Source organism: Podospora bellae-mahoneyi, chromosome 2 (assembly GCF_035222275.1).
Source record: "Podospora bellae-mahoneyi strain CBS 112042 chromosome 2, whole genome shotgun sequence".
Taxonomy (NCBI): Eukaryota; Fungi; Ascomycota; class Sordariomycetes; order Sordariales; family Podosporaceae; genus Podospora; species Podospora bellae-mahoneyi.
This window is the reverse complement of record NC_085881.1, coordinates 2,218,902-2,246,870: the sequence shown is the minus strand read 5'-3', so window position 1 is coordinate 2,246,870 and position 27,969 is coordinate 2,218,902. Positions and strand designations below refer to the sequence as shown.

At 52.5% G+C, this 27,969-nt stretch overlaps 10 protein-coding genes across 10 annotated transcripts; 3 read left to right on the top strand and 7 right to left on the bottom strand.

Moving 5' to 3' along the window:
- Positions 1 to 1,253: 1,253 nt before the first annotated feature.
- Positions 1,254 to 3,863, bottom strand: QC761_205370 (uncharacterized protein; the record flags this gene model as incomplete). The annotated part of the gene is made up of 6 exons (XM_062876263.1): positions 1,254 to 2,623; positions 2,674 to 2,696; positions 2,754 to 2,805; positions 2,881 to 3,297; positions 3,379 to 3,428; positions 3,485 to 3,863. The coding sequence occupies 6 exons, from the start codon at positions 3,861 to 3,863 to the stop codon at positions 2,237 to 2,239; spliced, it is 1,308 nt and encodes a 435-aa protein (XP_062734844.1). The 3' UTR covers positions 1,254 to 2,236.
- A 970-nt stretch (positions 3,864 to 4,833) lies between these two features.
- srp72 (Signal recognition particle subunit SRP72) lies at positions 4,834 to 7,181 on the bottom strand (the record flags this gene model as incomplete). Its single annotated transcript, XM_062876262.1, has 2 exons — positions 6,117 to 7,181; positions 4,834 to 6,064 (listed from the first exon to the last, which is right to left on the bottom strand). The coding sequence occupies exons 1-2, from the start codon at positions 6,899 to 6,901 to the stop codon at positions 4,834 to 4,836; spliced, it is 2,016 nt and encodes a 671-aa protein (XP_062734843.1). The 5' UTR covers positions 6,902 to 7,181.
- A 73-nt stretch (positions 7,182 to 7,254) lies between these two features.
- Positions 7,255 to 10,837, top strand: QC761_205350 (uncharacterized protein; the record flags this gene model as incomplete). Its single annotated transcript, XM_062876261.1, has 3 exons — positions 7,255 to 8,925; positions 8,985 to 9,269; positions 9,326 to 10,837. The coding sequence occupies exons 1-3, from the start codon at positions 7,795 to 7,797 to the stop codon at positions 10,835 to 10,837; spliced, it is 2,928 nt and encodes a 975-aa protein (XP_062734842.1). The 5' UTR covers positions 7,255 to 7,794.
- Positions 10,838 to 11,159: 322 nt separating this feature from the next.
- Positions 11,160 to 12,414, top strand: QC761_205340 (uncharacterized protein; the record flags this gene model as incomplete). The annotated part of the gene is made up of 4 exons (XM_062876260.1): positions 11,160 to 11,374; positions 11,436 to 11,475; positions 11,526 to 11,650; positions 11,707 to 12,414. 4 exons carry the CDS (start codon positions 11,160 to 11,162, stop codon positions 12,242 to 12,244), a joined length of 918 nt encoding a protein of 305 aa, XP_062734841.1. The 3' UTR covers positions 12,245 to 12,414.
- Positions 12,415 to 12,628: 214 nt separating this feature from the next.
- On the bottom strand, positions 12,629 to 13,707 carry QC761_205320 (uncharacterized protein; the record flags this gene model as incomplete). The annotated part of the gene is made up of 4 exons (XM_062876259.1): positions 12,629 to 12,919; positions 13,003 to 13,218; positions 13,288 to 13,358; positions 13,635 to 13,707. The coding sequence occupies 4 exons, from the start codon at positions 13,705 to 13,707 to the stop codon at positions 12,629 to 12,631; spliced, it is 651 nt and encodes a 216-aa protein (XP_062734840.1).
- Positions 13,708 to 14,839: 1,132 nt separating this feature from the next.
- RPS1 (ribosomal 40S subunit protein S1B) lies at positions 14,840 to 15,946 on the bottom strand (the record flags this gene model as incomplete). Its single annotated transcript, XM_062876258.1, has 5 exons — positions 14,840 to 14,983; positions 15,048 to 15,549; positions 15,635 to 15,660; positions 15,724 to 15,808; positions 15,933 to 15,946. 5 exons carry the CDS (start codon positions 15,944 to 15,946, stop codon positions 14,840 to 14,842), a joined length of 771 nt encoding a protein of 256 aa, XP_062734839.1.
- Positions 15,947 to 17,220: 1,274 nt separating this feature from the next.
- QC761_205300 (uncharacterized protein) lies at positions 17,221 to 18,145 on the bottom strand (the record flags this gene model as incomplete). The annotated part of the gene is made up of 3 exons (XM_062876257.1): positions 18,087 to 18,145; positions 17,367 to 18,018; positions 17,221 to 17,309 (listed from the first exon to the last, which is right to left on the bottom strand). The coding sequence occupies exons 2-3, from the start codon at positions 17,689 to 17,691 to the stop codon at positions 17,221 to 17,223; spliced, it is 414 nt and encodes a 137-aa protein (XP_062734838.1). The 5' UTR covers positions 17,692 to 18,018; positions 18,087 to 18,145.
- A 2,775-nt stretch (positions 18,146 to 20,920) lies between these two features.
- Positions 20,921 to 24,504, bottom strand: URG1 (Uracil-regulated protein 1). Its single transcript, XM_062876256.1, is given in 11 exon segments — positions 20,921 to 21,024; positions 21,042 to 21,127; positions 21,202 to 21,271; positions 21,378 to 21,463; positions 21,615 to 21,644; positions 21,735 to 21,901; positions 22,164 to 22,319; positions 22,459 to 22,541; positions 22,610 to 22,652; positions 22,721 to 23,302; positions 23,365 to 24,504. 10 exon segments carry the CDS (start codon positions 23,683 to 23,685, stop codon positions 21,115 to 21,117), a joined length of 1,551 nt encoding a protein of 516 aa, XP_062734837.1. The 5' UTR covers positions 23,686 to 24,504; the 3' UTR covers positions 20,921 to 21,024; positions 21,042 to 21,114.
- A 218-nt stretch (positions 24,505 to 24,722) lies between these two features.
- Positions 24,723 to 25,697, top strand: QC761_205280 (uncharacterized protein). The gene is made up of 2 exons (XM_062876255.1): positions 24,723 to 25,076; positions 25,141 to 25,697. Exons 1-2 carry the CDS (start codon positions 25,029 to 25,031, stop codon positions 25,480 to 25,482), a joined length of 390 nt encoding a protein of 129 aa, XP_062734836.1. The 5' UTR covers positions 24,723 to 25,028; the 3' UTR covers positions 25,483 to 25,697.
- Positions 25,565 to 27,396, bottom strand: FUR1 (Uracil phosphoribosyltransferase, synthesizes UMP from uracil). Its single transcript, XM_062876254.1, has 5 exons — positions 27,101 to 27,396; positions 26,594 to 27,074; positions 26,180 to 26,538; positions 25,950 to 26,121; positions 25,565 to 25,880 (listed from the first exon to the last, which is right to left on the bottom strand). The coding sequence occupies exons 2-5, from the start codon at positions 26,737 to 26,739 to the stop codon at positions 25,829 to 25,831; spliced, it is 729 nt and encodes a 242-aa protein (XP_062734835.1). The 5' UTR covers positions 26,740 to 27,074; positions 27,101 to 27,396; the 3' UTR covers positions 25,565 to 25,828.
- Positions 27,397 to 27,969: the final 573 nt, after the last annotated feature.

The following is a 27,969-nucleotide window of genomic DNA, read 5'->3' as shown; positions in this document are numbered from 1 at the left end:
AGCAGATAACCTCACAATACACATCGACGAGGGTGCTCTGCAGTCGACGGTCGAGTGGGAGGGTCTCTTCCCAGATTTGGGAACGAGGAAGAGTAAGGCTGAGTTCCTCCAACATGTCAAGGACGTCTTGGAGAGTCTCGGAGGCCGAGGACGCATGCGCAAGAATCATCCTGATGCTGCCCCAAACGGCAGCGGTTAGGGCGGGCATCGGCGCCAGAGCACAAGGCTATGACTGTTGCAAAGTCATCGACAAAAATAGGCCTTGGTGCCAGTCGGCCGACCGAGCTGAGCCCAGTGTAGCTCCCAGGGGCGGTGATTTGCAACGAGGAGAGCGAATCGATAACCTCCTTGAGTGAGTGGGCATCCTGGATCACCTCAAAGTCTTCGGTGCCTTGCAGTTCGTCGCGATATTTTTCCAGCGCTTGGTGCCAGAGTGGGGAGGCTGTGCCCCTGGTATCTGGTCTGAAAACATGGTCACTACCCTATCTTTACTCCCCAGCTTCAATTACACGAGCTGGAATGGACGGCACTCATGTTGGTGTTGTTGTCATCTTCATTGATGAGAACACAGCGCGGCTCTTTGAGAAAGAAGCGGAGGGGCTCTGACGAGGGGCTAGGGGCTACAGGAAATGATGAAGAGAGTTATCAGCTCTGTGATGAAAAGAGGGGAGGTCAACCACACTTCCCACCCTTGTCACAAATCACCTTTTAACGTGGCTTGAACTTTGTTTCACACGCGCCCTCTGGTCGCCGTCTAACAAAAAACTCCCCGTTGGTTGCAACAAACCGTGTTTCCTGAAGTCATGGCCGGGTCAGACTCAGCTGAAGGTTGCATTCAAACTGTGGTTCCAGGACGTTCAGCACAGAGACAATACATGATGGTATGTTTTGAGTACACGGTGCGACATTACAGCTGTCCGCTATTATATAGCACATGCTGTAATATCAATTGACAAAATAATAACTTCAACTTGATGTCTATCTTGCTCCAGAGATAATCTACCTCACACCATGCCCCAAAGCCTAAGAAACTCCACGGTATTGAGTACGCGTTTCCCCCTCCATATATATCTCTAAGTGTCAACACTGACCCCAGTCTTGTGATGAAATAGAACCATCGTCACGTTCCATCACCGTGACCTTGACCGAAAAGCTCCCATCCTCCTCTGATCGCGTCTTTGATGAACTGCCATGGTACCGTTCCTGGGTGATCGAGCAGGTCCGTAGTCAGCCACGACGAATCTTCCTATGTCTGCCAGAGATTGATTTCGATGGAGGTCCCGACTAGACGGGCTTCTTTCTCCTTTGGGACCAGATACGAGAACTCATCCTCCGCCCAGGGCCTAAAAGCATCAGCAGCATCACGGACACACTCATAAGTTCTGGCACCATATCAATCCAAGACAACGACGAAGGTCCTCAGTCCGCCAAAGACCTCGTATTTTCTGTCCTCGGACGGCAAAGTGTCTGCCGCGTGGAGGTTCAATGGGTCGACTGCCTACCCTGCCACCTCGAGCTCGACAGACCTTCAGGGTGGCTTTTCGTCTACCGATACCCATCATTTTGCGTCGAGAGTCTCCAGCAACACCGAGGGGTGGACGGGAATGAAGGGTGCAACAGTGTGGTATATCGCTGCGCATTCGACAGACCGGATTTGGTCCCGTGGGCAACCGAGGAGGGTATCACGGGTCTGCTGGAGGAGGTGTTGCTTTCGTACCGTTTGATCTTTGGGCAAGGTAAAAGATCAAAATCTGGCATTTCGCCGGCTGCAACCTACATCTGCCACGCCTCAGGGTCAAGGTCAGCTTCTCGTCGAGCTCTGCGGTCGGAAGAGATTTCAGTGTCCTGTGCCGTTGACTGGGCGGGATGAGTACAATCTTGCTGGTGACTTCCCCCATCTTCGCAGCAGGATTGTCCGGTTGAACAGTTATGCAGCAGGCAAGAAACCACGCTCTCTTCGCCAGCTATGGCAGGACAGGCGGGACTCGACCGCATGGCTGGCGTTCTGGAGCGTCCTGATCTTTGACACATCAAGCATTCTGATCGGTCTTGCGCAGATGGTCTTTCAAATCTTGCAGTATGTTGACTCTATGAAGAAAGTCGGGGACTGAATTAGTTGGAAACCTCATGAATGAAGATTTGGAAATAGGAGATCGTTGGGCCGTGGAAGATGTTGCTGCAGAATGGGATGGTAAGGGGGCGAGAGAAGGAAAACAGGAGACTGTGCTCGAAAGGATCATACACTCCGTTCTGCCCAATTCTGGATAACACCCTCGGCTGTGGGCTCATACTCCCTCAACACTACCTTCTCGCCATCCAAGAAAGTGTTGGCATGGACAAACACAAATGGCGGAGGCTTGTTCGCCAACACCGTCTCCCGCCACTCAAGGTACTCGCCATCCACAGCTGAGAGCTCTTCATAATATGCGCGGCAGGCACTCGCGTCGGCTGTACAGCGATACATGTGCAGCCTCGGGAGCATGCTGCCAAGAGCAACCTTGCCGTGCGTGAGGATCTTGGATCGGTCCACTCGAACTCTGACGGCCTTTGCCAAGCCGTCATGGACTACCGTCACCGGCCCATTGCCATCAAGCAACAGACATTTGAGAATAGCGAAATGGGCCTATCGTATTGTTAGAAGACATACATGCGCAATTGTTTTGGAACGCCTACCCTGCTATGGGCTTGACCCATTTCTGTGTTGTAGTTAACACATAGTTATCGTTCACTGTTCGTCGCATAGATGCTCACACCAGTGTTAACATTGAAGTTTGAGAGGCCTTGGAGCCCATCAACATCAAGTTGCTGGTATACGTTGAAGGTGACTAATGTCCAACAATATCAGTACCCTCAAGCCGTCTGAGAGCAGTGAGAACTCACGGTCTTCAGCGCTAATTCTGAGCTGGCCGTAAACCCAAATAACTCCAACGGCTCCGGATCGTCCATCAGATATGCTCCAAGGAGCTCGGCCCTGCATTCGTCAACCGTCGTGGCGAGATCAGCAAACTGGCCAGTCCAAGTCTGACCCGGCTTATACCAGGTAGTGATCGGCTTTCCAGTAAGCGGGCTGATAGGCGGATTGTCGATGTCAACATTATGCTTCCCTTCCTCGGTTTCGACCATCATTTGTCCTGTACCATGGCCCAGCAGCTCATGGAGCACAACACACCAATGGTATGCGGGGAACTTGTGCTTGGTAAACGTCTCTGCCTCCGAGGGGTCGATGAAAGGGTATTGTAGCGCCCTGCTCTCCGTTGCCATCCTGTTGGAAATAATGACATTCTTGAAGCCATCCTCCTGACGGATATCATTGTAATAAGACCATGCTAGCATAACATTCAGTGAGAAAAATGGACAGCCTCAACCCTCTTAACATACATTGGGCAAGTTGATCCCCGGAAAGATGATACTAGCACAGTATGCAAGAGCTATTACTATGGTCAGCAACACACAACCCACAAGCCTTGGTTTCAATACAACTCACTGTGGATGCTCGAGAAGTCAACTCGCGGTGCCTCGTCCCGGTCCCAAATCCATTGGGACTCCCGGTACGTGTTCAGACTGCCTGTCTGGAAGCTTTCTTCATACTTCCGGAGGAATTCGACCTGGGAGTCGTTGGCGGCGAACTTCGCAGCCTGGGTGAGTTCGTTGCAGATATTTTCCAACGCAGAGGAGTGGTCTCCTCGAATCAGTCGTATCACACCCTTTAGGCCTGGGGTGGGAAAGGTACGGATGCGGCTTACGTCGTCGTCACGCTGGACCGAAGCGACAAGGACCTCAGAGTCATCTGTACTGTTGTTTGCCCTTCGAATCCGGGTATTCTCGGGGAGAATAGAGTTCTGCTCAAGGATCCTCGACACCATGGCTATCTCCTCTTCTGAAACCGGGTCGCCAGGGTAGTAGCTGCTCTGCGTAGTGTCGCTCGGGAAACCGAGGCTGTAAGGGGGGAACAGCGTTGATCGATCTCCAAGGTAAACTTCTGATCCCCCGAGCCATAGTGATTGCCGACATTTGAAAGGAATGTCGCGGCGTAGGTGAGAAATTGCTGCAGCTGGTCCCTCTCCATGCCTACATGACCAACAATTGCATCCCAGTTCCCAGAACAGGCCCGGTGAAGCTCAAGAATGAAATCGAAAATCGGGCAAGACTCTGGAGAGACTTGTTCTAGAATGATACGAGCTCCATACCAAGTGGCACTAAACAAGTCATCAGCAGGATGGAATGGCCAAAGCAGAGTGGTGGCAGACTGGGCCCTACCGTGCCATGTTGTGCGTATATCTTTGCTCCCTTTCCGTTACACCATTGAATTGGTCCCGGATACCCAATTGGAAAATCTGAACATTGTTGACTGCCATTGCACACAGCAGAGGACTTTGATCGCGATGATGATCCCGTCTGAAGCCGGGGGGATGACACTTCCAAAGTATTTCAGATTAACTCACCCCCATACAGGATTCGCTATCAGTAATACATGGACGTCTGTATCCTTTCCACCAAGTTCCTTCCTCTACCCTCGAGGCTTTGATGATCCAGCCTTCAGCTTTCGAGGCTTATCGCATTTGTTCCGTGTGGCTTGCATAAGGTATGCCTAAATGTTTCACGTAAGCCGCCGTTTATTTGTTCGCCTGCTCGATGTAATCCTACAGCTCCCATTGGTGTATTCGACATCTAAGCCTTGTACGTAAACTTGCAGTCCAGAAGCTTTTGTCTGCTTAGCTTTACACCAACGATGCTTGATTCCTTCATCAAAGTGCCAATCCAATATGGTGACCATATGTCATTAATCATTGATCTAATGGGTGCATGCAATGCCGCCTTTCATACCACACCCGCTCATTTCTTCCCCTTCTTCTTCTTCTTGTTCGCTCCACCACCACCCCCGCCGGCCTTTTCTACCTTGACAGAGCCAGCACCGCCCGCCAGCTCCAGCGTCTCCTCCTCCTTCACTACACCGCCCTGAGTGGCCTCCTGAGCCCTTTTCTTGCCCTTTTTGCCTTTGGGCCTATAAGTGCTCCTGTCACGCAGTGGCAACCACCTCTCAGGGTCAGGCTTCTTGGTTGGGTCGTAGTTCTTGGGCAGCTTCCTCTTCCTTGGCTTCTTGGCCGGCTGTTGCTTCTCCTTTTCAGGGGCCGCGCCCTCTCCATCAAACTTCCTCTTCTTGGATTGCTGAGAAGCAGGAGGTGTGAGAAGAGCAACACCGGCGTCAATGAGCGCGCTAACATCCACACCTTGAGTGAGCTTCTCAACCGAGGGCAGTGATTCCAGGTAGGGTTCCACCTTGGCAAAATCAGTCGTGGCATAGCTGGCAACTAGACCTGCAGTGGCAGTGCGGTCCCCTGGCTGGGCCGAGAGAATCTGCTCAAAGGCCTTGCCAGCAGCTGCCAAGTCGGAAGGGTGCGAGGAGCGAAGTAACTCAATCCCAGCTTCTCTGGCGATGGATGAGCCTGCTCCTGCGGCTTCAGTCTTGCTTCTCCAGTGCGCGGCAGCCTTGGAGAGCTCGTTGCGGACATCCCTTTGCCGGTTCTGAGACCGGTAGAGAGATACAGCAAGAGCAACAAGGCCAGGCGCAAACCGGACATCAATGTGCTCGGGGGTGTTCGCCTCCTCGAGGCGTGTGAAGAATTTCTCGAGCAACAAGATTGCCGGAGGGAGTGTGTTGATTTGAATGTAGAGTTGGATAATCGTGAGGAGGAGACCAATGTCGTTTGGACGCTTCTCCAGAAGAGGCAAAAGCTGGCGCACAGTCGGTTTGCCATCCCCACACTTGGTAGCAGCTGCTGCGCCGGCAACACCAAGGTCGACCTTGGAAACTGAGAGATCGGGAACTTGGGCTCCAGCAAGAAGTTTGTGCGCTCTGATCTCTTTGCCCTCAAACTTTTGGGCCTGAAGATCAATGACATTCTTGTTCCGCTGAAGGGCAGCGGTTTGGAACCCAAACAACCGGTCGTTTCCTTCGATTTTTGGTAAAGCACGGGCCAAACGCTCTGCAATAAAGGGGTTCGCGGTAGCCTTGGGGAGCAGTTTATTTCCCTGCGCAATGACCTTGGTAGATGTCTCGGATACCCTGCAGTGCTAGGTTAGATAGTATGACCAGGTCGCAATAACGAGAGACTCACTCGAAGAGGTTGATGGCATTCTGCAGGCTCAAGGCCTCGTCTAGCTTCCCAAGCTTGGTAAAGACAAAGGCCTGCTGCACAAGGATTGGCACCAACTCGGCCTTCTTTTCCTCCTCGTTCAAGTCCTCGGTTGCCTCGCACAAATCCCTGGACCGTTTCAGTAGAACCGAGGCCTTGGTGTAGTCTCCCCTCGAGATGCAGATGCAAGCAGCATTGTACGCCGTCTCGAAGGCTTCCAAATCCTCCCTCGCTGGCTGCTTCTCCTCCTCTGGAACGGCCCACTCCATTCCTTGCCATTGCAGCTGCGCATCGGCTGCGGTCAAGTTGATTCGCAGATCGTTCTCCTCGCCGTAGTTTGCTCCCTCGGTATCGTCCTTGAGATCCCGATATATCGCGGCGGCGCGTTCAAACTTTTCGTTGCGGTATGCCACTTGGCCAGCAACGTGCTTCAGGCCACGCTGGCTCTTCCCGGTGTCGACTCCAGTCTTTTGCAGCACCGCCTCGGCGCCCTCCAAGTCTCCCGTCTTATAGAGCGCATATGCTTTTTCGAAAGAGCAGTCCTTCTCGAGAGCGTCACCGCCCTCGGCAATGACTCGGAGGGCATCGTCGTAGCGGTCGAGCTTCAAGAGTGCGACCACGCGTGTGTGTTGGGCGCTGGCCAGGTCGGGGCCTTGGATCTTGTTAGAGCGAACGGCGGCAGTTGCGAGCTCGAGAGCTTCGGCATGGTCGTCGATAGACGCCTCACGGAGGAGGGAATTAAGAGCCGCGACGGCGGGGTCTGCCATGATGTCGCTGGGATGGGGTTCGTAAGGCTGTGTGACCGTTTAGCCTGCATCCAAAAGCTCGTCCAGGGTCCTCCACGGGGAGAACCGGTGTTCTCTGGCGGGTGTGCGTAATCTGGGCGGATGATACCGTGGGCAGCGGCAATTGGGATAGTCCGGCCTTGGCTGGGGGATCTGACTGCGATACGGAGATACTGGTGCAGGGAAGACAGTGTTGGAAGCGTCGAGTGGTGCTGTCAGCTGCGGTGAGAGTGACTGTGGATGCGGGGCAGCTTCTGGTTGATTTTGGATTATTTTTGTGGGGTAGATGCTACCAAAGTGGGGGTCATCCAGGGGAAGCTTCCCCTGACCCCCAACTTTCACTCTCACCTTCACTCTCACCCTTTCAGCCAGTCTCGACATTGCCATTGGGTCGGTTAAGTCCAGGCAACAGTCACTTTGTATTAATTGTCCTCGTTGCCACACTCCGCAGTCTCTCTATGAAGCCATTTTAAGGCAATGAAGCTCAAGTTCGTGGCTTCATAAAATTCCACCAATCACTGGTTCTCGTTTCAACCGCACTCGATATTCAGACGCAGACATGCCCAAGACCCAGCAACCCGGAAGTTCTCACGTAGGCAAATAGCTGTCAGGATGGTTTCCGGAACGGCACTTTTTTATTTTTCAGTCGTCTTCATCTATCTCTAGCTGTCAAGCGGACACGTTATATTGAGCAGCCCTCTCAGGTTCTTTCACTGCTTTACCCGCTTATATCCTACTGATGGGATGTGTAAACCATTTGGAAATCATAGGATTCTGTTTAGACTATATCTACGGCGAGACCCATCTCACGAGTGTGCCATGGATGAAGCAAGTGCTCATCGTTGTGGTGGTGTAGTTCACCACAGGACTTCACAATGGCTCCCTTTCTCGAACTCGCCGCTCTAGCGCTTACATTATTTACGCCAGCAATTGCATACACGGAAAAGCCTTCCATCTTCAGCTTCTCCGCGGCTGGTACCGGTTTGCAGCTTGGCGGAGCAAACCTAGCTCCCGAGATCAGAGTCGCCCCCAATGACCTACCCGGTGTGAAGCGAGTTGCCAATGATCTGGCCCTGGATTTTGGACGGGTGTTGGGTGTCAACGGAACAGTGGTGGTGGCAGATTGGAACTCGACTATTTCCCAGAAAGGGACGAAACCAATCATCTTGGTGGGAACTGTCGGGCAGTCGAGTCTCATCGACAATCTGGGGAGCACCAAGAAATTCGACACAGTCTCCATTGCCAACAAGTGGGAAACATTCGCCTACCAAGTCGTTCAGTCACCATGGGAAGGGAGCAGCTCTGTACTTGCCATTGCCGGCTCGGATTTGCGCGGTACCGCATACGGTGTGTACGACGTCTCGGGGAAAATAGGGGTATCGCCTTGGCACTACTGGGCTGATGTTCCGGCCAAGAAGAAGCAATACATTTGGGCCAACAGCGACACTTACACTGAAGGACCGCCCTCTGTCAGATATCGAGGCATCTTCCTCAACGATGAATCGCCAGGCTTGACAGGCTGGGGCAGGACCAAGTTCACTCCAAGCCAATATGGAAGCCCCTTCGTCCTCGACTTTTACAAGCTCATCTTCGAACTGATCCTCCGGATGAAAGGCAATTATCTTTGGCCAGCGATGTGGTCCAGCATGTTCTACCTCGATGACACCAGGAACGGACCAACGGCAACTGAGTATGGCATCTTCGTGGGAACAAGTCACCACGAGCCGATGGCCCGGGCTGACAAAGAGCAAGGGAGATTTCTGAGGGGCTCTTGGGATTGGAGAAGCAACAAGGCTGGCGTCCAAGCTTTTATGCAGGAAGGTCCGACAAGGGCAAAGAACTGGAGCACGATCTACACTGTGGGTATGAGAGGTTCGGGAGATGCTGCGTCGCCTTCACTCAACTCTCAGGCCCTGGAGGAGGTCATCGCCTGGCAGCAACAAACACTGACTAAAACCATTGGGAAACCATTATCCGAGATTCCACATGCTTGGATGATGTACAAGGTTCGTTGACCCGTTCCATTATCTGTTTTCTGTTCAAAACTATGTCTGACATCACACAGGAAGTACCTGGTTATTGGCAAAAAGGCATGAAAGTTTCAGACGACGTGACAATTGTGTGGAGTGATGATAATAGAGGAAACATTCGTCGGGTCCCGATCGGTAACGAAGGAAACAGGGTGGGAGGTACTGGCATGTACTATCACTTCGACTATGTCGGTGATCCACGAAACTACAAGTGGATCAACACTATCCAACTTCAAAAGACGTGGGAGCAAATGACACTTGCTTACGACAGCGGCGTTGACAAGCTATGGATTGCCAATGTTGGAGATCTCAAAGGATTGGTATGGTGCTCTTGAGTTATCCGAATTCCGGCCTGAGATACTAATCTTGTCTCTAGGAGTTGCCAACTGCCCACTTTATGGCTATGGCTTGGGATCGAAAAGCGTTCACTGACCTCGACAGTACCAAGAAGTGGCTCGGTGTGTGGGGTGCGCGGCAATGGGGTGAACTTGCTGGAGATACCACTGCTTCCATCATGACAAGATACGGCAAGCTCACAGCACGGATGAAGTATGAGGATCTCAGCAGGACACCCTTTGCCTTCGATACCATCAGCTACGATGAAGCCGAGCTGAATTTCAACGAATGGACTTCTCTGCTCAAGAATGCGCAAGCCGTCCATGATGCCCTGCCAAGTGACGTTAAGACGTCGTTCTGGGAAGTGGTCCTGCATCCCATCATGGCTGGCAGAGGCGTCTATGAAATTTACACCAAGGTTGCTCTTGCTGGCACGTACAGAGGTCAGCATCGCGTCAGCGCGAACAAATTGCTCAGGGACGTGCAGGCTGCATTTTCTGCCGACCAGGCCATCACCAGGCAGTACCACAGCATCCTGAGCGGCAAATGGAACAATGTCATGGCTCAGACTCACATCGGTTACAACAACTGGCAGGAACCAGCCTCGAATTCTCTTCCGGGATTGACTTGGCTCACGACACAAGCAAAGAATGCGCTCATGGGTGTTGCGGTGCAAGGCAGCTCGGGCGCATTCCCAGGCTCTGCATCGCTCACGCTGCCTGCAGCCAGTCCATACATGGCACCTTCAGATCAACGCTGGCTTGATGTCTTTGCCCGTGACAACGGGACGTTCAGCTACCGGATCACATCCAACACTTCTTTTGTCAGTGTGACAAACGCTCAGAATACCATCTCGACGACCTCGGGAGCAACGGACATTGGTTCCCTCATCTCGGTCGATTGGTCAAAGGCCCCAGTTGGAAACACTGCAGCTTCTTTGAGCATCGCGAATCTCAACGCCCCCGGCACAACGGCCACAGTTATCCTGCCCATCCAGAACAACAATGTGCCAGATGACTTCAAAGGCCACGTCGAAGCCAACAATGTCGTGTCTATCGAAGCCGAGCACTTTGCCCCTCCGCCCGCATCATCATCGGCTTACCTCGTCATCCCCGATTACGGCCGTACCCTCTCAGGCGTTAAGCTCCCGCCCAAGACTCCTTCGCAACAAGCAGGCAAGGGACATGTCCTTTCTTACCCCTTTTACACCTTCAGCACTGCTACTGCTGCGACGTTGACAGTATACCTTGCCCCATCTGAGAACGCGAATCCCAACAGCCCAAACAAGTATACCTTTGGCATTGACGGCGGCAGCCAGACGACAGTTCAAACTGTGGGAATGACAGACGGGAGCACTCAACCCCAGGGATGGTCAGACGCCGTGGTGAAGGGGTCCTATGTCAAGACGAACAACATCGGTAGATTGAACCCTGGGAAGCACGAGTTGAAGGTCTGGCTTCTGGAGCCGACCATGGTGATTACCAAGGTGGTGATTGACGTGGGTGGGTTGAAGTCGAGTTTGATGGGCCCTCCGGAGAGTGCTCAAGTCTGAGTCGTAGCTATTCGAACTCTAAAGTAACATATCGGGAGCCAATCTCTACATAGCAATAAGATATTGTTCCCTTCCCCTACACCCTATCTACCACTTACACGAACCGATAAGATGACGTATGTGGCCCGTGCGCTTCACAGAGTGGAATTTTGTCTGTATGCAGCTTCACCGGAACTCTCGCTGTCACTTTGGCGGGGACTCACCGTGCATATCTCAACATTGTACATAATCAGGGTTCAGGTCCCTGCATGTTTCACTCTTTACCTGCGATATAACCGACACTCATTCAACTCACGAAGAAGAAAAAGAGAAAAAGATTACGATGGTCCCAAGAGTGACAGCCCTTCGGCTCATTGCCAAAAGGACGCTCACACCTTCATTATGCCAAACGATGAAGATGAGATATTCCACCGTCCCTCTGGCGTATGATCTTCACGAGCCGGCCAAGCCGTCGGTTGGCAACCCCAACAAGAACTCGCCTATTGTTTTCATGCACGGGTTGTTTGGGTCGAAGAAGAATAACAGAACGATAAGTAAGTACGTATCTCCCTCTATCCCTCTCTTACTCACCTACGTATCATACTAACAATATGACAAGAGTCCTCGCCCGTGACCTAGGCCGCTCCGTCTACGCCATTGTACCTGCACCTAAACCCCATATCAACAACCATCGCTGACACCCAAAAAGGACCTCCGCAACCACGGGGACTCCCCCCACGACCCCCACCACAACTACACCGCCATGGCCGCCGACGTAGGCGACTTTATCAAGCAGCACGGCCTCAAAGACCCTTGCCTGATCGGCCACTCCATGTTTGTCCCCCTCCCCCTCCTTCCCCCATTAGCTTACCAACCCCCTCTCCTCTCAGGGGCGCCAAAGCAGCAATGACCCTCTCTCTCACCTCCCCCGCCCTAATCTCCTCCCTCATCTCCGTCGACAACGCCCCCGTCGACGCCCGCCTCGAGTCCGACTTTGCCCGCTACATCCGCGGCATGAAAGAGATCGAATCCTCCGAGGTCACCAAACAATCCCAAGCAGACTCCATCCTCCAGTCCTATGAACCCTCCGTCACAATCCGCCAGTTCCTCCTCGGCAACCTCCACCGTCCCCGCCACCCCGAGTCTCAGGTCCAAAAGTTCAAGGTTCCGCTGAGCATCATCGGGAAGGCGCTCGATCACCTGGGTGACTTTCCCTTTAAAGATCCCAGAGAGGTCAGGTTTGAGAAACCGGCGCTGTTTGTCAGGGGGACAAAGTCGAAATATGTCCCTGACGAGGTCATCCCGCTGATAGGCCAGTTTTTCCCCAGGTTTGAGCTGGTTGATGTCGAGGCGGGCCATTGGTTGATTAGTGAGAATCCCGAGGCGTTTAGGAGGGCGGTGGTGGAGTTTTTGAGTCCGAAGGAATAGATGGCCGGAGAGAGGTTGATTTGTATACTCATTGTCCATCGTCTATCAAATGCCAATATTGCATGAGAGGGGGAGGAGTATGCGTCAACAGCACACACCACTTAGACATAGACAGAAATTATAGACCAAACACAACAAGTACTTAAACACAAGGACACTTGATAAGCAAAAGAAAAGGTGTACAATGTACTTCCATCCATAATCCAAAAAAGCCTGGGGGTATCAAAACTCTCTGTGCTGTCTCAACAGTCTGAAGTGTATCCCAACTCCCCTCACCACCCATCCATCCATCGCCATGCCTTGCTCTCTTCTAATTTACCGAACCAACCCTCAAACTCCAAACATCTTCATGATCAACGCCCTTTTCCCCTCTAACCCCCTTGCTCAACAAGAACAACCCCCCGGCAAATAAGCCCCATACCCATCACCACCACCACTCCCACTACTCCCACCATTCCCCAACGCTACCGCTCCCGCCGCCCTTCCCAGTCTAGCATTCTGTATCAACCCCGGAGTCTGCACAATCCTATCCACAATATCGACAAACGCCAACCTCACATTCTCCCTAGTCTTTGCGCTCGCCTCGCAAAACTTTGCCCCGTGCGCCTCGGCGAGCGCCTGCCCCTCCTCCGTGGTGACCTCCCTTGCGTCGGCCTTGTCCAACTTTGCCCCGACCTATTCTTATGTTAGCCTCAGCATAGCGGTGGAAAAGTTGAAGGTACATGTGATGTGATACAAGGGGGGGCGGGGGGGCTTACCAGATAAAGCGCAACCCCCTCCACCGTGTTCGCCTCCGCCTCGTTGAACCACCTCTCCATGCTCAAAAAGCTCGCCCGCGTCGAGATGTCGTACACGAGCAACACCCCGTGCGCGCCGCGGTAGAACGAGGTGGAGAGGGTGCGGAACCGTTCCTGGCCTGCGGTGTCGAAGAGGGTGAGACGGTAGGGTTTGCCGCGGACGTTGAGGACTTTGATCTAGGGGGGGGGGGAGGGGGGGAGGGGTTGTCAGTGACGGGTAAGGAGGAAAAGGGGGGAGAGGAATACCTTGAAATCAATCCCTATCGTTGCGGCCGAGGTCTCGGGGTCGAATTCATCGTCGCAGTAGCGGGTTAGTACTGAGCAAGAATGGGTGAGTGAGTGTTAGTGAGATCAAGCTGTGAGGTGGTAGTTGTGAGTGTTGTGAAGATGAGGGAGTGATGAAGGGATCATCACCTCCAAGTCATGAAGAAACATCCCAGGCCATATCATGCGAAGCCAGGGGTTGATCACGACCCGTTGAGGCCACCGACCGGTCATATACGGTGACCACCTCACCACCAGAACAGAATAAAAACATGTGACAACAACTCTCACAACATAAACATAAAGAAGAAAGAAAAACAAAAACTCACAAGCACTCTTCCCCGCCCCCGACGGCCCAATAAGCAACACCTTGAGCGTCGGGAGGGTATCATCCGAAGCCATCTTTCCCTTTCAGTTAAATCCCCAAGTTCTTCCCTTGCAGTAGCTGCCAAACAAGAGATATATCAACCAACCCAACCCAAACTATCCGCCACTGTTTTTGTTATTCCCGCCAGCCAGAAAAAAAAACCACAGCAACAACAGGCAACAACAATAAAAGTCCGGTAGGAATAGTGCAAGTAAGGTAGGTAGGTCGGTGCGTAAAAGATAAGAAGGTAGTTGTGTCTCGAATGATGCGAGTTTAAGGTTTTGGGCGGGTTGACAGAATCGATCGGGTTTTGCCTCGGTCCAAAACACAAAGACTGGGTGGTGCTGCTCAATGATGACGACGACACCCTCCCTTCTGAGCTGTTCTTCTTTCTCGTCTTATCTTTCAGCAGCGGCTTAAAAACTGATTGGAATGTGGAATTTCCCTGGCGTTCGCCTCAAAAGACCAAAAAAAAAGAGGATGCGGCTTGGATAGGTAGGTAATAAGCAAGGCAGCAACACAGACGGAAACACAAGAAAAGTGATATCTGGACGAATATGTCTTGTTGCCCAACTGGTAGTGAGGCGGCCAGTGAACATTAGTAGTCCCCGCCTGCTGTTGGCCACTAATAAAATAGCTGGCGGGCTTGGACAGCACCCGTGATGACGTTATGAAACAAGCTGTCAAGCTGGGCTGCCCTGTCACGCGCTCCAATTTCAACACAATGGGACTACTTCGTACGATTTACTCCAGGAACAAAAAGACGGCGTCGTTTGGGGAAAAATGTCAGGAAACGGTCCTGGGAGCACACGTCAAACTCATGTTCGCTGATACGGTATCTGGGCGCACTACCACTTCTGCCACGTCCCCCTCGAATTGCCTGTCACCGAGACGGGCCAATTTCACAGGCCATTCTCCCTAGGCAGTCCATACTGACAACCTCACATCGGAGGGGGTGCCAGCTCTGGGGGAAATGCTTTGTTTGGTCGTGTCACAGTCATTTATGATCCTTTTGATTCCCGCTCGGTCCGTCGTATGGGACCAACATTCGTTACCCTTGACTACTGTTCCATAATACGCGCCAAATGCAACGAAAGCAATCCCAGTGCCCCAGAGGTATTGCTGATGAAAACCCTGCCCTTTGCGTTCCCAAAAACAACCAACCCTTTATACGGACTCAAGGACCGTCTCCTTGAACTCGCGCTCAACCTTCTGGCCAGCATCATCGGTGCTGGACTCGCCGTGGAGAGCCATGAGGGCACCGAGGTCGAACTTGGGAGCCTTGAGGAGCTTGACCTTGCGGATGTGGACCTGAAAGTGACATGTTAGCTACCCCGCCGTGCTTCTGTTCCCCGTCGCTTAAAATTCCACATACGTTCTGGAGAGGGTAGATGCCCTGGGTGGCCTTCTCGATCTCGCGGCCGATAACCTCGGGGATAAGCTTCGAGGTGAGCTGCTGGAGGGTGCAGCTGGAAGCCTCGCGCTGGATGATCTCGGTCATCTTCTTGCGGATGGCACGGATTTGGGAAGAAGCGGCATAGGTGGTCTTCTTGATCTGGTTGGGGCGGCGCTTGGTGAAAGCGATGGCGAAGAGGCGGAGGAGGTAGTGGTCGGTGGTCTGGACGGTGACGTTGGCCTCGATCAGAGTCTGCCACTTGCGGACGAGCGAGCGGAGCTTGTCGGAGGTGAAGTCAAGGCCGTGGAAGTTGGTGAGGCAGTTCTTGCCCTGGACCTCATCGACACGGAGCTTGACCTTGCGGAAAGCGTGGTCCTCATCCTTCTGGAGATCGGCCAGAGAAACCTCGACGATGCGGCCCTTCAGAGCATCGTTGGCATTCTTGAGACCAGTGGTTCTGTTGACGAGGGTCTTGCCGACGCTGAAATCGCTTGTTAGAATCGCTGCTCGGGTTCCTGCCTGCTCGTCTCGCGGCGATTTGTGGTGTTCGGGATTTCAAAGCTTACTCTCTGATGGCGAAAGGCGCGGGGGCCTGTGATTTGATTATTTGTTAGCCTCGCTGCCTCGACCGAAACTCGATTATGTCGCGACGTACCTTGATGCCGTACCAGTCCTTGCGGGCGAAGGGGTCCTGGGCCTTCTTCTTAAGGCCCTTCTTGCCCTTGGACAGTCTCTTGTTCCTGTGGACGATGGTCAGCCATCATCAAGTCCAGAATCCACCACCAGGCGGCCGAATTGTATCGCGAAGTCGAGGAAAATCGTGGGTATCGCAGAGAAAATCGGTTTTCGAGGGGTTCAACGTACTTGCCAACAGCCATCTTGACGCAGCAATGTCTTCGGTGACGGGAAGTGCTGCTTGGTTAGTGATGGAGACCGTGCAATCGAGGACACGAGTTTGGGTTTCTCTGCTTCGGAATCAAAATTGAAATTCGTTGTGTGGGCTGCAGCGCACCTCCCATCAGCGGAAAAACTAGACCTGTGGGGCACTCATTGCGGGGCATGATTGGCTGCACGGACCTTAGGGCTCGGAGGGCCGTGCGTTTTTGCCTGCTCCTGCCATTCACTTTTGGCTTGCTGCTCTGCTATCGATAAGGTGAGTGCTGGGCGATAAGATAAGCACCACAACTCCCAGCTCCAACCCCTCCCCATCACCTTTGCCTTTGGTTACCACAGCCTCAAACATGCTCTCGCGTACTATTTCCCTTAAAAGTCACAACTATCGGTGTTGCACTATGCCCATAACACCACACCTTTTCGGTCTCACATCACACTAGTCAAAGGGGAGCACTGGCTATTGTAATAGTTTCTTGATTTTTTTTTGGTGTCTTATGACTAGATTATTTTTGATCATTCTCCCGCTTGTCCCCCTCGAAATCAAGATCTCAGTGACAGCCCCCCAAAGATTCAGCAAAACGAAAAGTTTTGAAGAGAGCGACGTAAATTCATTCCATCGACCTTTTTCCGGCCAATGATCACCTTCGCTTCCAATTAATCCCCATCCATCCATCCATCCATTCATCCTCCTCGGGGTGCATTTACCCTGGCAGCATATAGGCTCAGGGTCACCCGACGTGTCATGACGACATAAAGCTACACAAAATGTTTTGGTACAAGGGCGGTGAGTGCGCATAGATAGGTGGGTGTGTTACCCTATTTCCTCCTTTTTCAACGTCTTTGTTGGCGGGGTGAATGACTCCGACCGTTTGAGACGTGCATCCCATTTGTGGGACGCTGTCGACCTTTCGTTTGGGGATCATATCGTGATCCACGTCACCAAAATGAGTGTTGTATCGTACAAAATGCTCTCTGCGCCGTCGATCCTCCAGTGGAAACTCCCTCTCCATCCCGTCGTCGGGAGTGCCTCAATCTGAGGCATGTGAGAGGGGTGGACTGGCTCGGGGAATACACAAAATAAACAGTCATGGCTGCAAGTGCTTCTCAATCCGAGGGGAAGTAGGGCGTGGGCGTTTCGATGATGGGTTGGTTTGGGGGTTCCGGTTTCTCCTGGCGAAGTTCCGCTCCAAAGGCATAGTAGCCAGATGCGTGGCAGTATTCAGCGGAACTGCCCTCCAAAAGAGATCAGGGCGACCTCTCAAGGGGACTTGATCTCGGACTCCTTGTCGTCTTGCTGGCTACCCTCATAGTCATCGAAGCTAGGGAAGCTGAAGTACCGTCCCGAGACTGGGTTTCAAAGTCAGCACATAGTCCGGGACACAAGTGAAAGATGGCAAGACATACAAGGACGCTCATCATACGAGTCGGGCTGACTGACAGGCGAGACGGATAGCTCTTGCTGACGGTCGACACTGTCAAACATGGATGGCCGGACAGAGATTGGTGAAGAAGATCCCGGAGGAGAGCCAGAAACGAAGGCACGGGTCAGGAGGTCGGTCGCTCGGTTTGACTGGCTGCAAAGAGCATTTCGGCTGGCGTTGGAGGTGGTGATGGAGGGTTCGGTAGCAGTGGCGCGGAGCAGTCTTGGTCTTCTCTTGCTGGCGCTTCGGTCTGATGAATCTCTTCGCTGCATGCGAGAGTCGGGTGTGAGTATGAGTGAGGCCATCATGATGACTAAGGTGGATGTTTGATGTCGATGTTGATCTTGATGCTTGATCTTCGGTGTTGGTTGTTGATCCTTTGGCTTGGCTTGACTTGACTTTGGAGTTATTAAAGGTCGAGTCGAGGGTGGAGGTTCACATTGATATTTAGCTGAGGCTGAGAACCAAAAGTTGGAAAGTGGAGGAAAAGGTTGGGAAGGGGGGTCTATTATTATCGTGGGAGTGGAGGTGCTCCAGTGCTCCAGAAGAGTTTATGGGAGCCGCCCACTTGGGCTGAAATGCGATCCGCTCAATGCCGCAAAATGTCTCCAGGTTTCAATGACGGCACTTTCGGGCTACATTGCCACTTGTCAGTCCATGGGTGACTTGGGACAGGTTGGCATGGCAAGGAGGGGCGGGTTACGGGTTGGCTTAGTCGAGTTCGACCAAGGCACCAAGGCGAAGCGCGGAGTGTGACGGTGCCTGGCTGGGCTTGGTTTCTCGGATGGCTGGCCCAGGCCATCGATGGGTTGACCACCCACCCATTACCCATCCGTCCCACCAGTCAACATTGATCAGATTCACTCACACTCACTACCCGTTCGGACTCCCGGCCATCGGCGTGTGTGCAATAACTGCAGAACTGCCAGACTGCAACCCGCAACTGTGGACAGCTCACCCCCCGACACAACCCACACTCTACCTCTAGAGAGAGTCAATATCTGACGGGCGCGGGCCGTTGCCAGACAGACATTGGACAGATATCAAGCACGCACAATTGGGCATCCTACCATCCTCCGACTCAACATCACGAACCAAGTGCGGTTATAGCCTGCAGACCGGTGCGTCTGGATAGAGTGCTCCAAGATGCCAAGCCTGTCGAATGGCACCCCATGGCACCCCCGTCGACCCCCCGTCAGGCTCCCAGAACAAGACCAAGGTGGGGTGCGGAAAGCACCGATAGCCACTCAAGTCGTGACACTTCAACAACGCTGAAGCTGCACTCTGCAGGTGCTGCATGGTGTTTGACGGCCATTGGTGATGCCAGCTCCAGCGACCCAGAATAACAAAGCCGAGCCATCAGAGACTTTTTGTTGGAGCCGATTCCAGCCTAGACACCGGACGCCCAGGCACGACGAGCACGAGGCACTCAAGGGTATACGAACACACCTTCAGAGCGATCATCGAGATGGAAGGAGATTTACTCGGCACACAGAGCAACATGGCAACAGAGCAAAAGAGCTACAGAGACAGTCACGGTAGTACAGCCAGTGTCTTAAGATGGCCGGACGCCGTTCCGTTGATGCTTCAGTGAAAGGCGCCAAGTTGGAGCTACACCTGTCAGCATCAACTTTGATACACACATTTGAGCAACAAACACCAAGGAGTCAGTCATCCAGTAGTCAGTCCGCCATCACCATGACCCCACACCACACTACCACCATCTGCAAGCCCAAACCAGACCGGTAGGCAGCTAGCAGTCTGTCCTTCTCACTGGTGCTCTCGTGACAGTCGAGATCTCTCTCAATCGTTACAATCGCCTTCCTGTTCGTATAGTAGTTGCCCCTCCAATCGCCCTTACCGGTGCTGCAACGCAACCGCACCTTTTGGCTGTAGAGTGCCACACAATCGACCGCAACTGGCGAGAGAGATAGGGAATTGCAAACGGGCAACCTGGATTCTCGCTCTTTGTGCTGATGGTCATCTGGGCAGCCTCCTGCAGCACACAACACACAGCACACAGCAGCGCGGGCATCTCGGACAACCAGTCCGGATTTGATATCATTGATTTGCGAATTGATTCTTCCAAGGTTCGTTACCCGCCCGCACCGCACGGCATTTCTGGCCTCTCCCACGTTGACTTTGCACAGGGGACCGGCGACCCGACGGCGGTGCGGTGCAGCAAAGACGTGGGGAAGCCCTGTCTTTCCCGCATCAAACACCAACACTAGAAGACCATATCTGCACCCCCTACTCCGTCCCCCATGGGATGAGAAAAGAGCAAGACATTGAGCAGCAAAACCCCCAACAAGGACAACTGCGCGATTTTCCCCTTCTTGGGGGTTTATGTCTTTGCCATAAGCCAATAATGTCTGACAAGGGGTCGAGGGCCGATGACATGGTCCAATCCAAGATGACCTCCAACAGCCGAACAGCCCATAATCAGTCCAATAACCAAGCCCAATTCTACGCCTCTCATCTTTCGTCATTGGAAATTGGATCCCCGGGGAAGAAGGAAAGAATCCCTTGCTGCGCCACAAGAGAGTCACCAGACAAACAACATTTCACGGCCTCTGCTTCCACATCCTGCCAGCCAGCTGTCCTTGGCTTATCCCCATTAACTCCAAACCCCGGACCGGTGTGCAGTCATCGTGTCACCATCAGCCTACAAAAACTCCCGGGGGAAAAATTGTATCATGGCAATCATGATGATGTATAACTAGACAGGGGTGATACAGAAACCAACACGCAACACATCCCGTAACCGAGCCGGATGACAGAAAACGAACATGGTCCAAAGCAAGGAAAATAAGGTGAACCAAGAATCTGGTTCCTTCCCATTCCCCCTGACCGCACTTCGGCACGGTTACGTGCCTCTCCCCGCTGCCGGAACGGAAAACTCTAGTCCAGGTACCAAACGGGAATTGCGGATGAGCAACGCATAGACTAAAAGTCTTGGAAGAATACCCATGTCTATTCTGTTGTAGTAGTAGCAGTAATACTTTGTGTACATACTGTGTACACACGCACACACACGCACACACACACAAGAGCAAGATCCGAATCTGTGTTCCTCGCAAATCATCAAGATTCCAGACACCAACAGCTTACAACAACAACAACAACAACAACAACAAGCTGAGAAATCGGATGCTTGTTCATGCTCGGTGACGTGACATCCCATTGTCGCGCCCTTTTCCCTCTCCTATGGGTGTAGGCATGTAGATCACCAACCTCATTCGTCGTACAGACCTCACCACCGTCCGCGTGACAGTCCAAAAATCTTAACATCTTTTCTTTTCTACACCCCATCTTCCTATTTGCTCTTCCTAATTTCCTCCTCGTGGGGGTGTTATCTAAAAAACAGCGTGATTTTTCTGGTTGGAGGATAATGTTGCGATATCTTACGCACTACTAATAAACAAACATCAGACCGAGAAGCAGCCTAACTTGAGCACAAACGGCTCTCTCTTTTGGACAAAAACACTAAAACCCAAGTCCTCGTGCCTCAAGACTCAAACGGTATTGGTTCAATAAATCACATTACTCATATTCCATCTCCTCCCCCCCCGCAACCTCAAGGAAAAATCGAGGTACATGGTCTAGCGTGATCTTTTCCCAAAAGGCTCTTTTCTGTCTGACAACCACCTCTCCCTACCATTGGAACATCTCCCCCAAGCTTCCTTCCCAAAACCAAGAAGAGGCGGGCGCACCGCATTGCTCTTCTTCTTCTAGTGGTCAATACTGTTGTATCTTTGTGTCAGCCACACCTCTCACAGCGACAAACGGCCCGGGGAATGCCATCATTCGCGACTTACTCTTCCCATATCCGGCCTTGAACAGCCTTCAGCTCGTCATCAGTCATTCGGTGACCTGTCGTGAAATATCCTAACCAGCAAGTTAGCTTTCTGCCGGGCCACACACACACACACACACACAACACTACGTTACTGTCTCACAGCAACACCAGATGATGATAGGGAATGTCTCATACCAGCAGTAATCTTCGCATCAATCTCAACCCTCGAATCGGCCGGGATCAACTCTTCAGGAAGCTCAACCCGTTCATGAATAGGTATACTAAAATACACAAGATCATGATCTCACGATTAGCAACCAGTCACCAGATTCCCGGAGTGTCCGTTTTTTCCGATAACCTCAGACATTCTTTGTGTCCAAGTGAATCCCATGGAAAGAGAGAGAAAAAGAAAAAGAACTCTGTAAAACTCACCCTTGACCAACAATCGCATCGTGTTTCATGCTGCAAATCGAAAAGAATTCATATCAACCTTCCATTCTTCCCCCAGGATCTTGGCAAACGTAAGGGAAAAGGGGGGAAAGGGAGACTCACTTGCTCATGCTGAGCATCCTGTCAATCTTGGTGATCCCAAGCCAGTGCAGAATATCCGGCATCAACGCCTGGAACCGCATGTCCTTCACACCAGCAATGTTCTCCGTCCTCTTGAAGTAATCCGATGCCCGATCCTCCCCGCGTTTGCGCGCATTGTACACCACTACCGGCATTTGCAGATCAGGTTAGACCAATACACTCTCTCACTGACACAAAGAGGATCTTCTCTCCGAGAAAAGGAGGCAACCGGTACACCACCAAAGCAGGATTTCACTGGGAAAGATGCAAAACTTACGGTACTACATTTCCGTTCCATGTCAGCTCTAAAACCCCCTTTCTTGTTGAACGGTAACAAAACAAAACGACATCGGAGAGAAAAAATGCAGTCTTTTTTTTTTTTTTTTTTTTTTTTTTTGCAACATGACATACCTTTGTAACCTCACCCAGCGCTCTGCCCTCCTTGCGAAAGTAAATCACCACACCACTGCCACCATTCTGTGCCTCCTTGACGGCTTCCTCGATGCCAAAGATCAGGTAGGGCCTGCAGGTGCAAATGTCGGAGCCGAAGACGTCGCTGCCATTGCACTGTGAGATGAGGGGGACAGGGTGTCAGCACGGCAATAACAAATATCATACCGACAACAACAACAACAACAACAACAACAACAACTGATGACCGGCCGTGGATAGCCGGTTGGGTTGGGTTGTTTTGTGGTTGTCATACCTCGTCATGGATCCGCAAAGCCAACCTCTTGGACGGGTCAGACATATTCGCCGGGTCGCCAAAGACATACACCGTCAAGCCACCTGTAAACCGGCAACCGTCACCTGTCAGTGCTTGTCCCACCATCTCTCTCCGTTGGAGCAAAACTCACCAATAGGCGGCAAAAACACCTTGATATCCGACCTAGTGATCAACTTCACAACCCCACCCCCCCTTTTTGTCAGCCTTTCTCGCCCCTTTTTACTCCCCTCTTTTCACATACCTCAGGATACATCCCCCCCGTCTCCTCAAACAAACTCCTCCTCAGCACCCCCTCCTCAATCCCAAACCTCTCCGCAACCCCGGGCAAGTACCAAACCGGCTCCACCGCAAACTTGGTCACAGCCAACTCCCCCCGTCCATTCAAACAAACCTTGCCATCCGGCCTCAACCTCCCACTCCTTACGCTCTCCTCCAGCTCCGGAAGCGTCATATGCGCCTTTGTAACCGCAATCGTAGGCCGCAGGTCAACACCTTCCCTTTCCATCAACTCCTTGTGCGTCCAGGGCACTAAATGCCCCCACGGATCCATAGCCACAATCTTCTTCTTGTCGCCCCACTGGGGGAACGGTCCGATGGACACGGCGGGTTCGGTGTTGGTGTAATCGGGCTTGTGGTTGTGGGGGAGCTCGCCCGAGGCGAGGGCGAGGGCGTAGTAGATGGAGTAGGAGCCTCCGTGGGCGCCGATTGCGTTTCGGCGGCCGATGGTGGAGGGGGAGCGGGAGACTGTTACTGGGCCTCGGGACAGGGGGTCGGGAGCGCCCCAGTTGAGGGGGAGGGGTGAGATGCCGATTTGGTGGGGGTACTTTTTTGGTTTCTTGTTAGTTAAGGGGGGTGGTTAGAGGGGGGAAAGGGGGGGGGACGTACGGTTGTGAGGATTACACGCGAGGTGAATTGCTTCGAGGCGGTGGCCACCGGGGAGGTAGGGGCGGTGGCGGTGGGGGTTTGAGTGCCTGCTTCGGCGGGGAGTTCGCTGGTTGGGGTTTGGGTGAAGCCTGTTTTTAAGGGGGTTGCGGACCGGTCGAGGGCTTGGGCGGAGGGCGGGGAAGAAGAGGAAGTGTCTTTCTTCTCGAGGGTGTTGACTCGGTCGGCGATGGATTGGACGGCGGTGAGGAGGGCGGTTTGGGTTTGGGAGATGGACTGGAGGGCTTCCTTTAGGTCGTCCATGTTTGTTGATGTTGAGCCCATCGTGAAAGTAGTTTTGCGGAACGTAGGTAGGGAGATGGAGCTACAGCTGAGGTTAAGTGCTACCAATCTAGAAGCCGAGGATGGAACGGAACACAAAAAAACAACAAAGCCCTGGTGGAGGGAGCGAGATCTTCGGGATCAAAAAAGATAGGTAGGGTTCTGTAGCGGTTTGGTCACGATACACACAGGCCCCTAGACAGACAGGAGACAGAGAACACTGAGTAGGCAAGTGAAACCCGGTGCGGGCAACTAGTATTCTAGTATATAAAACGGTTGGTAATGAGACAAACACATCGGAATGTGGCAGGTTCCGGAGCTCGGGTGAGACCCCGTGATAAGAAACCGGCGTCATTGGACGGGGCTTGGGCCGCTTCGACCCCCAGAACCTGGTATCACCGGGCGGTCGGGGAGAATGGCAGGTGATCGATAATAGTGCAAGCTGGCTGGCCGTGTGTTGGGCGTTCCGGTAGTGCTTGCGTCGACCCCTGTAATCGCTGTCGTTGTGCTTGTGCTTCCACGTCTTGCTCCACTCCGGGAGGCCGGCGGAGGCGGGGCACCGCAATCGGATCGTCTGCCGCTGTGGATATCACGGAACTGGGTTTGGAAGGCGGACACGTCTCTGGAGATGATAGAGACCGATAACGGGAACGGGAGGTAAAGCCACAGGAAGGTCAGCTGACGGCGAAGGGAAGAAGACCGGTGTCTTGTTGGCTTCTGTTGCTGAGACAGACAGCTTCTGTTGGATTAGATAAGAGAAGCATAACCTCTTCACAACATGCTTCACAACAGCATCCTGGGACGAACACTGCAAGGTCGCTGATCACCCCAAGTTAGAGGAAGGTCAAGAGCTCCCCTCTCGCCGAGACGGGTGGTGTGGACCCGACAACCGCGGAGGTTTATCGAGGGCACGGGCCACAGATTAGAAGTCCGACCCTTCTTGGCCCCGCTTGGCATACGCGGTGGAGATCAGGGGAGCCTTGTCAAAGTGAAGCCTTCACCTTGAACCTTCTTCTTTCACCTTGCCACACCTTACTTCACTTCACCGCACACCGTAACTCGCATGTAGCAGCACGCTCCACTTTGAGATTAGCGGGGCAATTTAATCCGACGCGTCTCCAGCGCATGAGAACATGGAGCTTGATTGTTAGGCGATGGCCGAATCCTGTTGAGAATCCAAATCAATCCATATATCCCCTTATCACATCACCTTTTCTGCATCAAACTCTTTCCAAATAACACAGCCATAAAACCCCCGGCGCATCCTCGCACAAACCCAGCGAAACCATCAATTCAATCGCGCAACCTACCTCCCTCTTCAACCCCCCGGATAACCACCAGAAACAATGGGCAAGCGCAAAAAGGCCACCAGAAAGCCAACCGGCCCTCGCAGGGTACGCATCCATCTCTCTCTAATCCAACCTTGCGCATGATACCTAACAACCGCCCCCTTTATAGAACGAACCCCTCCCCTCAGTCTTCACCTGCCTCTTCTGCAACCACGAAAAGGCCGTCTCCGTCAAGGTCGACAAGAAAGCCGGCGTCGGCTCCCTCGACTGCAAGATCTGCGGCCAGCACTTCCAGTGCGGCATCAACTACCTCTCCGCCCCCGTCGACGTCTACGCCGAATGGGTCGACGCAGCCGACGCCGTCGCCCAAGAAAACAGCGAGAAGGCAAAGGCCGCCGCCGCCGGCGGGCGATCAAGTAATAGCGGGGGGCGGGCAGCCCGACGAGTCGAGGCCGATGACGACGAGGATGGTTATGGGGATGTGATACCGGATGATGATGACTACGAGTGAAATGTCTCTTCCTGGGTTTTGTTTGTTTTGCTACGACAAGATTTGGTGGTCTTTTTTTTTATTTTTATTTTGGGGGGCGAGGGAGGAATGGGAATTGGGAAACAGGGAAATAAATGTATGGTTGGGGTGGCAATCAATCGATGAATCTATCATATCATGGCGACAAGTATTTGAGGCAGAGGAGGCATAAAATCAGTCGGCGGGTGTGGAAAATATTAATATCTACGATGCTTTTCCTTTTCAAGACAAGCAAAAAGATAATGATTTGCTTTGGCCTTGTATATATCGGCTTTTTCTTTGTGTGAGCATGTTTTATTTGTTGGTGATTTTTGCTACATTGAGTTCTTCACCGGGTATAATATCTGTCGCCAAAGTCACCAAGGCCTGGGATGATGTAGCTGTTAGGGTGTCATAGGGTTAGCTCTTACTCACCCATATCTGAAAATCCGAAAAGGAAATAAACTTACTTCTTCTCATCCAACCCCTCATCCACAAAAGCAGTCACCACCCTCGACGCAGGGAACTTTTCCGCAAAGCTCTTCATCCCCTCCGGGCTAGCAAGCACGTTCAAGAATAGAATCCTCTCCTCAGGAACACCACGCGACTTGAGAACATCCACAGCCATGATGGCAGAGCCGCCTATATTTCTGATCAGCAACCCCCCACCTTTCTGACACTTGACATGAAAAAAACTCACCAGTAGCAAGCATAGGATCCAACAACAGCACCCATCTATCCGCAATATCCTCGGGCAGCTTGTCATAAAACAGCTTCGGCTGGGCAGTCTCCTCGTCGCGCTGGATCAGGATCTTGCCGATCCTCACCGAGCGGCAGCAGTCGCGGAGCCCTTGCTCCATGGCCTCGCCGGCGCGCATGATGGAGACGCCGGCGATTTTTCCCTGGAAGGAGAGGCCATCGTAGGGGCGGCCGACGGGGGTGGTGACAGTGTGGGAGATGGTGGGGAGGTGGTTGAGGCCTTCCTCGACAAGGAGGCGGATGATGCGGTTGGAGTAGAAGACGAAGTCGCCGCGGGCGGTGGAGTGGTTGCGGATGATGCTGGGGTTTTTAGAAACAAATTAATTATAGAGGAGGGAAGAAGGGAACGGCTCACGAGAGGAGGGCGATTAGCTGGGGGGTTTGGGGGAGGACGGTGACATTGTCAAAGTGGACGACGGTTGAGACGGTGGCGGTGGGCTTTTGGTCTTCGGCGCGGTATTCGGGGCCGACGCACTTGACGGGGGCGACTTCTTCGGTCATTGAGTGTGTGGGATTGAGGTATATGGGAGGTAGGTGTGATGTTTAGAAAAAAAAAAAAAAGCGTATGTCTACAATAAGGGATATGAGAACGGGAAAGTAAGTTGAGTAGAGTTCGATAGTAAACAGGTGTGCGGAGATAAGGTGAACTCCACCCTGAGCAAAAGTATTTTGCAGGTAGGATATGCCGGGAATCACCCTTGAAATGTAAGGTGCTTCCGAGGAGGAGGAGAGGGAAGCGAGGGGCCCTTGTATCAAACGGATGAGGTTAATTGGGATCGTGTCTCTCTCTCTCTCTCTCTCTCTCTCTCTCTCTCTCTGTCTGTCTCTCTCTCTCTGTGTGTGTGTGTGTGTGTGTGTGTGTGTGTGTGTGTGTGTGTGTGTGGACAAAGGGGACCCGGAGCTTATGGATTGGGAAGCTGAGCACACGAGGATTTAAGGTAGGTAACCTTGATCCTAAATACTCGGTGGATTGGAACTACGAACGGTTTTTTGCCCCTCTCTCAAGGCAAGCTTCTTCCTATACCATGACACCAGATGGCAGAAAACCCCTGGCTGCAGTTGTCTCCAGACCCCACCTGACCGTTGGAAGACAACGTGGATAGGGTTGATCAAGCAGGTGGACGCCACATGACAGTGATAGCTGCAAAGAGCTTTTAGTCATGGATAGCTGTGGAGGGTTGAGACATTGGAGTTTGTTGTGTGCTCTTTTGGTTCGGGGTCTTTTCGTGACAGAGATAACTGCGGGGTTGAGAATCCTACCATGTGCTTGGAGGGGCTATGCTTGGATAAGATAAGATGAACGGTATGATATGCAGACTTGGACTTGATGGTTACTTGCTCTTGCTTCATGTCCTCGTTCTCAGTAATCAAAATAAAATCTTGAAACCTGGTTCTTTGTTTGCAAAGCTAGTGCTACAGATTCTTCCAGGCACAAAATTAGGCCAATTTTCCCGACAATTGAGACGAAAGATCCCCTCCATGTTGATGGAGGCGCAAGAGAGCTGGAGAGGTCTCGACCTTCCTTTGAAAGGCTGGGTGCCAAGAAAGGGGGGCACGGGCTACAATGCAGGGAGGCGCTGGGGCCGGCAACGGGAGACTGGGAGTTCAAGAGACAAGATGTGGGGTTGGTGCTTGTTTCCAAAAACAATGAAGCCTCATGAACGACCAAGCCGTGAACGCGTCTGCTGCTGCCCATGAGCAATTGCAGTTATCCCATCTCCCAATTTTCCA